The 11,541-nt window shown below is 38.9% G+C and overlaps 1 protein-coding gene across 1 annotated transcript; it reads left to right on the forward strand.

Annotated features, from left to right (window-relative positions):
* Positions 1–538: 538 nt before the first annotated feature.
* pros1 (protein S) lies at positions 539–10,348 on the forward strand. The gene is made up of 14 exons (XM_062423848.1): positions 539–742; positions 1,369–1,526; positions 1,797–1,821; positions 1,930–2,013; positions 2,259–2,381; positions 2,538–2,663; positions 3,941–4,069; positions 5,078–5,318; positions 6,311–6,497; positions 6,682–6,846; positions 6,966–7,134; positions 7,629–7,765; positions 7,902–8,130; positions 9,154–10,348. Exons 1-14 carry the CDS (start codon positions 664–666, stop codon positions 9,339–9,341), a joined length of 2,040 nt encoding a protein of 679 aa, XP_062279832.1. The 5' UTR covers positions 539–663; the 3' UTR covers positions 9,342–10,348.
* Positions 10,349–11,541: the final 1,193 nt, after the last annotated feature.

Below are 11,541 nucleotides of genomic sequence, written 5' to 3' on the forward strand. Positions count from 1 at the left end.
ATAGCGCAAAATCACAGTAGAAGCAATCTCAATTAAGGCACTTTTCAGATAGATGCACAATGAATGCAAGTCAATACAATAACAAGCATAGCTGCACAAACCGTGTGTGCATGTGCGATGTACTGTGCAATAGTGGATCTTATTGGACCTATTGATTGACTATGATTTTATTGATTGATTTTATTGACTTTGACATTGGTTTTACTGATTGATTGATTTGACACTGCATTCTAAGTTATTTATTTATTTATTATATTTTTATTTCTATTGAGCTGCTGTTAATGAGTTAGCAAGACTGCCAAACCAAATTTCGTTGTATATGTTCTTATGCAATGACAATATGTGCGTGCGTGTGTGCATGTGTGTGCATGTATGTGCATGTTTGTGCATGTGTTTGCAGCGCTCTCTAGCTGCCTCTCCCCTCATACCCCTCTCTATCCCTCTTTGCTCTCTTGGCAGCTCCCTCCTCTCTCCCCCCCCCCTCTCTCTCTCTCTCTCTCTCTCTCTCTCTCTCTCTCCCCCTCTCTCTCTCTCTCTCTCTCTCTCTCTCTCTACGAAAACACTTTCGGGAAGAATAAAGTTTTCCCCCCCTCACACGGACCTGTGCTCAGCCAGTCTTTACTCAGAGCCAAACCGTGGCCTAGCAGGAAGAACGGCTCGACTATGTGGAGAAAGAAACGGGCACTTGGGGAAACCGTGGCTTGTCTCGTATTTCTGGTGACGCTCGCCGATGCTTATCGATGTAAGTACGTCAGTGTTTCTATCTGAACTCTTAAGTGTTGCTGTAATTAACAAACATCTCCAGTTTACTTTACTTTTATTTAAACCCCAGTAGTCCCCGCTGGAAAGGCGCAGCCTGCATATTGGGAAACCTTGTTCAAAGTTGAGTTATTATTTTTCTAACACGGAGAGCAGAAAGTGTGCGGAGGTCATGACTCCCCCCTTTTTTCCCCTTTTTTTCACACCGTAAAGGAGATAATAAAAAAAAATGCTTGGAGCTGCGTGTTACAACAACTAGAGGTCATTTCTTGGAAATAACGGTTTCGCAATGACCTTTTTTTCCAGGCCAAATCATAATTAGGTTGTCCAGTCTATCAATGCAGCCCCCCCCCCCCCCCCCCCCCCCCCCCCCCCCACATCAGCCATCTGTCATGAAGAAACAGAGGACTTAAATTCCTGCTGGGATCAGTCATGTGTTGTTATAATGTAGCTGCATATGGCTACTTTGATGCATTAATCACACATGTGAAAGTGTCCCTGCGCAGTAATAAGTCCTGATTATTGTAATTGGGTGTTACAGTAAACATGCAAATAACATTGACAATGAAATTAAATGATTCTGTGCTTGTGTGTCAATTTATCTCTTAGTCCTGAGCCAGAGCACAGCTTCCAACTTCCTGAGCAGGCACAGGAGAGCCAACTCTCTGTTTGAGGAGAGCAAGAAGGGCAACCTGGAAAGGGAGTGCATCGAGGAGTTGTGCAACAAGGAGGAGGCCAGGGAGATCTTCGAGAACCAGCCGGAGACAGTAAGAAAAAGGGGTGACCCCTGACCTCACGGGTTAGCTGCTTTCTGGGAAGAAGAAGAAATGAAAATTAGAGATGGGTGAAACAGAGGATGTGGAAGAATAATGTGTGTGTAGGCATTGTACCCTCATGTCACTAAACTAAACTAAAGTTTCATTTCTGTCCAGGATGATAAAGAAAAAATGATAATTAATTAATATTACAACTAAGACAAAAAATACACTGAAGTTGAAGAATGCACTGCATAATTCACACTCTCATTTCTCTTTCAGGAATACTTTTACCCCAAGTATGTTGGTAGGTTTTCCACAATGTACATTTATTTTGCCTCTTAATATGTTTTAATACATATTTTTGTTTTGCTTTCACCAGCCCCTTTCTTATAAAAACTCTCTTTGTTTAAAGCGTGCCTGGGTTCACACCGTGTCGGCATCAGCAACCAGAACTCGGATTCTGCCATCCCATCGGACCTTCGCACCTGTGTGACAGGTGAGGAGCTTTTTAGTGGAAGATGTTTGCATTTTTATATTAGGCTAATTGATATTAGCGTCACTTTTCATTATAGCTAAGGCTGACATGAATATGCGATTAAAGCTGGAGATCTAAAACTGTGTTGGCTGCCGTCACCTGTCATTGTTAATCATCCACATAGATTTTGTTAAAACATTTTAATACGGTTAATGGTTTGATTATGTTTTGATCATATCCTGTTTTTGTGGTTTGTTGTGTGGCAGAGATCAGTAATCAGTGCACACCGTTTCCATGCTACAAGGAGGGTTCAGAGCGCTGCGTGGATGGCCAGGCCTCCTTCACATGTGTGTGTAAGCCAGGCTGGAAGGGGCCACGCTGCGAGAATGGTGAGCCCTCTTTTAGAAGATATATGTACTTAAGTGTGAAGATGTATCGATCACAAAAAGCCTTTCAAATAAAGTCAGTGTTTAAACGGATAATACAGCTTTGAAAAATAATTGTGCTGGTTTCTCATGTTGTGGTGTGATTTGTTCACTGTGCAGACATCGATGAATGTTCGGATCCTGAGTTTCCAGCAGGATGTAACCAGAAATGTTACAACATCCCTGGTAGCTTCCACTGCATGTGTGAAGACGGTTACTTCATCCGTGATAAAATCAACTGTGTGGGTGAGACTTCATTTGATTCAATTTGTGCATCTAAACTGCAATAATGTAATGAACTGTGTAAAGCTGTATTTGTGTGCGTGTCATATATGAAGACGACCAGCTGTTTTACTGCCCCTATAGTAGAAATGTACCTCCTATAAAGTACTTTTCAGCAGCTGAGCAAACACACATACACATGCACGCACGTACGGGCGCACACACACACGCACACACACACACACACACACACACACACACAAGTCCACTTCTTTCTTTTTTATTTATTCATATTAATGGTGGGACCCTATGCATTTAATAACAAATCTCTGATCGCCCAACTGTTGCTGTCCTCGGGGCCTGAGCCATTTGTTATTTCTGAGGCTGACCTCTTACGTAACAGAGTGGGAAAGAATTGGTTTTAAGACACCTGAATAGATAGTCCATCCTTTTGCTGTAAACAGACCATCTTGGCTGTTAGTACCGGCTTATTATTTGTCATTGCTTGATGTTTCATTTCCGTATTTCTTCCAAGCTGTCCTCTTTTCTTTGCATGGAGGCAGTTCAGTTACTGTTTGTCTTTGAGTGTGTTGAATGTTGTTCAGTACAAAGTCTTCACAAACATGGACTGAGTCATTTTGGTACATTTGCTCTCAATTTTTTTGACGCTTTAAGGGAATTTGCATGTAAATACAAATCCCAAATTGTACATTACTGTCAACCATTTTCCAAAGAATACCATACTATTATAACTATTTTTTGGGCTGCAGTTAAAGATTTTAAAACAAATTCTGTCAATTCTATTTTTGAGTCTTCAATTAATGTTTTTTTAAGTCCACATGTCCAAATACAAAAAAATGCCTCTGTGACAGAACCCAAAGAGACATCTACAAATGACTTATTTTGTTGAACAAACAGTTCAAAACACAGGTATTAAATTTATGATGATCAAATGTTTTAACAGCTTTTTGTTTTTACTTTATGAATGGCTCAACGTTGGTTAATTTCCATCTATTTAATGGTGAAGAGTGCTACATTCAAAGAAACTCTGGCACTAGAGTTGGCTGCTGAAACCTCAACTGCATTATTTTCATATTTAAGTTTTTTTTACTGTCTGCTATGTTTAATTTTCTCCTCATGCTCATGCTTCTTTTAAATGTAAGCATATGTTTTTTTTGTTGATCTCATTTTAAGTCACATTGATTCATCCATGTGCCATTTCATCAGGACTCAGATGTTTCATATTCCAAAGTCTCAAAAAACCATTTGTTCTTTGTCACTCTCTGTATACTGTTTTCCAGATCACAATGAATGCCTGATGTACCCCAGTATTTGTGTAGAGCCGGCTAAATGTGTCAACACACCGGGCATGTACGAGTGTCAGTGTCCCGGGGGATTCAAGTACAACTTCACTTCCAAAACCTGCGATGGTGAGACCTGAAATACCTCTTCCTGTCTAACCTCCTCAAGTCATATCATCTGACCAACAAAGCTCCGATCACGTGGCAAAGCAGAGAATAGTGTGCAACAGAATTTCTTGGTTAAAATCCCACTCACACACACTCACACGCTGTACCAAAGATCACTGCCTGTAAGTTTATACTTTATTTGATCAGAAAATCACGTTGAGATCCAGATCTCATTTGCAAGGGAAACCTGAGTATAGTGTAAAAAAGAATACATAAATGTATTATGATAATGGTAGTGCAATATAAAGTATTAATAACATAGCAGAGATTTATACATTATATACATTCATATAGACAACAACATGACAAATTGTAAGTAAGTGCATGCAAATTATCCTTAGTGTGTGTATAAAAAGGAAAACAAATACAAGCATATTGTGTAATATAGTCACATCTAAAATCATTTGAACCTCTAATCAAATGTTTCAGTCTAATCTGTAATTATTCCAGACAAATCGGGTGAAATATCTGAAGGATGTCTTTCCAAGATTAGGCTTTACTGCAGGAAAATATAGTGTCAGCTAGTCCTGACTGAGAACGGGTGTTTAAAGCAGAATATCTGGGGTTCAGGAGTAACAATAAATATGGTGGCAGTTTTTGAAATAGTCCTTTATAAATGAATAGATAACAGTGTTGATCTTGCCTGACAGAGAGCGAGAGCCAGCCTACACCCTGATAAAAGACACAGGGATGGGTGCCATATGGGCCGTCAGTAAGAGCTGAGTGAAAGACAGCATCCAGATGTTTAAGATTAGAGATAGGGGCATGTCTATAAATACCATTGCCATAATCCAATACAGAGAGAAAGGGCGCGTACACATTATTTTTCCTACTACACAGTGGGAGATGGGACATGTTCCTATACAAAAAAAAACAAGTTGCATCCTTAATTTGCGACTCAAGTGGTCTATGTGGGTTTTAAATATGACTGTGACTTAAATTTAAATATGACTGTTCCTGTCGTTGCAGATGTGGACGAGTGCGAGCTGAATGTGTGTGATGGCATTTGTATAAACACAGTGGGCAGCTACACGTGCCACTGTGACGGCCGTAAGGGTCTTCATTTGGGGGAGGATGAGCGATTCTGCCAAAGTATCCCAGTTTGTGTCGAGCTCTATGACTATAAACATGCTGAGATGCTTTACTTGGGCGAGCAGTTCACAGGGCTTCCTGTCATTTATCTGCGTTTTCGTCTGCCAGAGAACACAAAGTGAGTGTCTTTCTTACACATGCACACAAATGTAGTGTGCTTAATTTCTCAAAAGAGTATTCTGTTCCAGTTCAAATTATGTTTAGTTAACAAGAGTTATTTCAGAAGTTACTTCTGTGTTTAGTATGAGACTCGACAGTTGGCTGAGATAGACATTTCATGACAGATAGATGATTCAGTCCGAGAGGGAAACTTAGAAACAACAGTTTGACTTAGACTCATCTCAGCATATATGAAACTAAAATGTTATTTTGACAACAATAAAAACAGGTATGATTTTCAACTTTTACCTTCCTCAAGCAATTTGTTTTAGGAATTTATTTTCTACCATAATGTAATGGAATAAATCAGTAAATACCTGGAAAATCCCATTCACACATCAAAGACATGTAAGATGGAGGTTTGTGAATGTTGATAGGTTTACTTCTTTATTTATTTTTTTCTATTTTCTACTCTAATATATTCACAACTATTCAACAATACAATAAATTCATATATATGTACAACATATATGTAAATATACTTGCAAACATGTACTTACCTACATGGAACAAAAGGGAATAAGAAAAAGTAAAAAGAGCAATCAAGGGGCCTTAAATTAAAAAACTCTTTTTCTGGTAAGACTGAACTTGAGTAGACTGCAGGGCCGCAGGTAGAGGAAAGAAAAAAACGAAAAGTTATATGCAGTCTGTCGTCACATAACAGTGTTGTGGAGAAAAGGGAAAAAATCAGCACATTAAAATATAATCTAAAGTAATAATGATATTGAAAGAGGAGCGGATCATGATGACTCATATTGATGGGGCCTTTTTATAAAAAAAAAAAAAAAAGACATTTTATATGAGAATCCAGATGTGAAGTATACTTATCTACAGTGACTGAGCTGAGACTGGGACTGGTGTGGGCAATGCAATTACATTTGAAAATAGTGACGCCTTTAGTTAGATTACTGTGTAAACTCATATTTCTGTCTTTTTGTTATTGGCTGTTAGGTTTGCAGCAGAGTTTGACTTTCGAACATTTGATCCAGAGGGAGTCGTTCTGTATGCTGAGTCCTCCCAGGACTCATGGTTCATGCTGGGGCTGAGGGGAGGTCGCATTGAAGTCCAGTTCAAAAACCAGCACACATTCAAGGTTACTAGTGGAGGCAAAGCCATTAATGATGGACAGTGGCATGTGGTAAGAAAGAGCTGTAATCCAGTAAATCCAGTACATCATCTCTGTCCGTTACTGCTAATTTATACAAACTGATTTGATTGGAAGTAGGTTCTGTTGTGGTAGTTATGCACCGTTGTGATTGTATTAAACTGTGTTTAGCTTCAGTAAGTTGGGATATGATAGCAGTGCTATGTGTAACATGCAGATCTCTGTGGATGAACTGGAGAGCAGCATCAGCGTGAAGATCAGCAAGGAAGCTGTAATGAGCATCAACAGCCCTGACAGTCTCTTCACTTCAGTTAATGGCAAACTGGAGACCAAGGTCTACATCGCTGGTCTGCCCAATCGCACTGACAACGTCATCAAACCTGTAAGCCGACCTGGCCTGGAAGCTATCAATTTCATCACAGAGTGAAGTAAATATGTAGGAATTGACTTTGGACAAGCTCCAATCCAGTGGTTTACTCAGTTTATCCATCCGTCCATTAGATCAATCCTCGACTTGATGGCTGCATCCGGGGATGGAACCTGATGAACCAGGGGGCATCTGGGGTAAAGGAGGTTATCCAGGAGAAGGAGAGTAAACACTGCTTTGTGTATGTTGAACGAGGATCTTTCTTCACTGGTGCAGGACTGGCACACTTCAACATTGACTACAGTGAGTAAGTTAAGCTATACTTTATTAATACCCATGGGGAATTCAGCCTCTGTATTTCATCCATTATACCTATATAGACGCAATAAGCAGCCACGGCGCCAGAACCAGATTTAGAGGATGCTGCCTTGATTAGTATTATCTGACATGCATATGTTTCAGGGTGGGAGGAAACTGTAGGAGGAAACACATGTGGACCTCATAAAAACTCCACACAGGAAGTCCCTAGTCTCGCCTGATGGGTTTAAAAAGCATTAAGTACAGTATCTAGCAATGTAGACCAGCTTAGGTACAAAACAGACATATACAGTAGGTTCCATTGTAGTTGTTGCATCTGTGTAAATCCCAATATATGCCATATCTTGACTGAACTTGTTAGGAATATAACCTTACTGGGATATTCTCAGAAAGTTACCAAGCAAATGGACATGTTTGTATATTTTCAGAAATATAAGTATAATATACGTTTGCTTTTTCCTGTGTCTGTGTGCGACTAGGTGAGTCTGGGAGCTGGAATGTAGATGTGAGTATGAACATACGTTTGTCCAGCAGCACAGGGGTCCTCTTTGCTCTCGTCCACAACAACACAGTCCCCCTATCGGTCGCTGTGGTAACGCAGGGAGAAGAAGATGCTGTGAGTTAATTTACATGTTTGTTGTAAAACAAAAAAAAGAAAAAGCACATTTGCAATTTCACATGCAGGCTCATTCCCGTACAATACAAAACACACATGCTTAAAGCTTGCAATTTTGTCTCCTTCTCTGCTCCAGAACCTGCAAGTGTTCTTGGACGGTGTTTCCGTGGCAAAGCTGGACTCTTTCATGTTTTGTTACCCCGACCGGCTGACGGTGCAGCTGAACGTAACTTCAACAGGAATCCAAATCTCAGCCAACTCCTCCACTGTGACCTACATGAAGTCTAATGCCCTGCAGGAGGCACTGGAGCGCCTCAACTCCACTATGCAGAACTCCGTCAGCACCTACATTGGGGGGATACCAGGTCAGTTATAAAGCAGCTGGTAAAATGACTAAAGTAGCTCTTTTGAAGATTACTGTGAGCATAATTTACTAAGTTACATATGTTTAACTTATAAGTAAATGTTGCTTCCTGGTTATAATCATTTCAATATAAGTACTGCAGTATTAACTTAAATTAAATATCCTCATGTTGTAACTGAAAAGCTGTAAACTGAACTCTACTGAATCTACCTAAGTGAAAGTAAAATTACAGATGTTTTTAATGTATTCAAAAAAGCACAAGTACATGAACATTTTTTTATCAGTTACTCTCCATCCGCCTGAACAAACAGCACGCACAGATTTGTTGTTAAAACATTACTAAATAAAATAAGTGAGTAAAGTACTTCCGTCCTGATGTGTGCTGGAACATCTTGTATGTTTCTTTATACTGTGATACCGTATCCAACGTCAGTCAACATTAAGTCCCAACAGTGTGACAGCTCATGTTTTGAACAACACTGAACCAGAATAATCCAGTTTTCAGAAGTAATTTTCTTAATTCAAAAAATGTTGTGTCATCATCCTAAGAAGGCAGTTGTTATCTTTCTTTGGAATTATGAGTGTATCGCTTCCCTGTTTTTTAACGTCTGCTCCTGAGGCAGCACCACACTAGAGTAAGTGTGTTTTCCCTCAGTTTTGCGGTGTCTTGTTTTCAATTTTTGAATTGCAAAGTACGTCATGAACTTGGCTTTGAAAATATTTACTATTCTGACAAACTCAGGATTTTGAGGCAGATACTGGTGTTGATGTTTGAGAGTTTAAAAAGTCTTATAATGATATGGCCAATTTGTTTTTAGTATTGTAACCAAGGTAAGAAATGATTGGGACACTTTACTGTTGGAAAATAAACTTGCCAATGCAACAGTATCTAACAAACTACGTAATGGAAACACTGTTTTTAAATGATGTCAAATACATGTTTAGTATTATTGTACTGCAACATACACACCTATACCAATATATCTGCTGTACATTTATATTCCTCATTGTTTCTTTCTCTCAGACGATGTCCCATTACCTGCCACCCCTGTGACGGCCTTTTATCACGGCTGCATGGACATCACAGTCAGCGGCCACCAACTGGACTTTGACGAAGCACTCAGCAAACATAACAGTATTAAGTCCCATTCCTGTCCTCCAGCCTCTGCCCCCGAGACTCATGGTGACGCACCCCGCCCGCACAGAAAGTGACCTTAATTAACAACCAGAACTATTTTGAAAGCCGTCACATTAGACAGCGTCCCACAGTGCCCTCTTCTTGGGATATTTTGGAAGAGGAATTATAGGAGAATAGATGTGATGGAGGAAAGTGAGAAAGAAGTGACAAGAATAGGAGATAATGGTAGAAAGTTATAGTCATTTTTGTCAACTTTCTCTAATGGGTTTATGATAAGATTTGACACATGCTTTTCATCCGCGCAGTATTATTGTCAATTTCCTGGGAGCATTTTGTTCAGTTTTTTTTTTTTTTTTTTTTAGTGAGGTACGACGAAAGCTGGCTTGGCAGTGAGCTAGTCAGAAGCTGGATTGCAAGATGACGTAGTTGTAGCAGTTGGTTGCAATGAATTATACAACTTCCAAGAAACGTTGAAAAAGAGCTGAGCTCTGTTTCACACATACCATGTGTTGAGCAAGAGATGGTAATGTTTGTGTAGAGAAATAAACAAATGGTTGCTGCTGACCAGGCTTTGAGACCACCTGCATCTTTTTCCCTGTTGTTGAATCATGGTACTATGTGTAATTGTCTTTCATCCTAGTCTTTTGGAGTAAGATGTCTGGACACAATTAGTTAGAATAAACATTGTAAAGCTTCTAGCTGTGAAAACTGTGCCTCCAAACTTTCAACACAATTTTTTTACACTTTCTTGGTTGAGTTAGCATCCCTTATTGTAGGTCTGCCTTCAAATCTTGTTGGATTGCTTTAGAAACCTTAAACATGGTTGGTTGTTTCACCGCTGTTGCCTACATTTAAGCCAGAACCCACCGTGGTCGTGGCCAGATGCATTCCTCTCTATATGACTGGTCTTGCAAGACCATCGACAACCTGTCTGCATCTATTTTTCTCCTTGTCTTCAGGATTTTCTTGATGTCCTATGTTCAGAGTTTGCCTTGTATATAAACAAGCCCTCTTTAATATATAACTTAATGTAGTTGTTCCGTCTGTTTTGTGTTTCTTTTAATAAAATTGGTCAAAGCAACATGTCTCGATACTACATTGCATTCTTAAGCCTTCTTGCCTTAGTGAGAAACAGGAGTTTGTTTGAGTTTCTTGTGCTCATTTATTTTGGAGGCCACACAGGAAAAAATATTTCATTTCCATAGAGAATTAAATCTGAATTAAGGAAAATATTAACAGTATGTAAAATGTGTTCTCGCAGCAGTTCATGCAACTCAATGCTCACTTTAGGGTTTTGGAGGTGCATTTTCTAAAGTATCAAACTACTTCTGAGTGTCTCGATTCAGGGACAGTTTATCTGAAGACACTGAGTTGATCCAAATGACATTGGACAAATAATTAAAAATTCAGTAGTGTGCAAATGAAAGCACACTTTCTGATTCTTTCCTGTTATTGTCACTGCTTCTGTCTTAAATCGTTGGTGACATAACAAACTTACAGCAGTTATTTACAAAATACTGTTTGACGCAGGTCTGTTTTCCTTTCACATAAACTGATTTAAATCATCTTTTTATTTAGAGGTTTCTGAAGTTATGGATGGGACAACGACACTACCACCATCATTCCACTTCTAGTATGTTGAGCACATACAACATTATCTATAACATCATCACACTCATGAATTCTGTTTTGGTTGACCTTTACAATATGTTGTTTATAAAACTCCTCAACTTACTATGTGCGGTCTGTATTTAATCAAATGAAATAGATAACCTAAAATATTATTATAGCGTGCAACAGATTTTTGTGGTTATTCTGTGTACATGCTGTTACTATTTAACATTTACAGTAACATTAAAAGATTATTTTTTGCTCCTGAGAAGTACTTCTGCATTTCTACAAATTCACACATGACTACGAACATTATTTTAAACAATTACAATGCTTCAGCCTGTGAGGAACATCACAATATCTATTATCATCTCTATTATCTTATCTATTAACAATTAATTGATGAGGAGCAGTTGATCAACACTTGTAAAAATTGTAACCCTGGTATGAGGATGTAGGTTCAACATGTGACACTGTGGCTTACATAGAGACAGACAGGAATACAGAGGAAATGTAAGTGAAATACAAACAGAAAGCAGAACTGATATGAGTTCATCAGAAGAGAAGTGAGATCATGAGAAAAATAAAGAGAGACATTAAAAACTGATTTTCAGTCATCAAGATTCAGGAAAAACAAAACTGAAACAAAAACATAACTGAAAA

Source organism: Scomber scombrus, chromosome 1 (genome assembly GCF_963691925.1).
Source record: "Scomber scombrus chromosome 1, fScoSco1.1, whole genome shotgun sequence".
Taxonomy (NCBI): domain Eukaryota; kingdom Metazoa; phylum Chordata; class Actinopteri; order Scombriformes; family Scombridae; genus Scomber; species Scomber scombrus.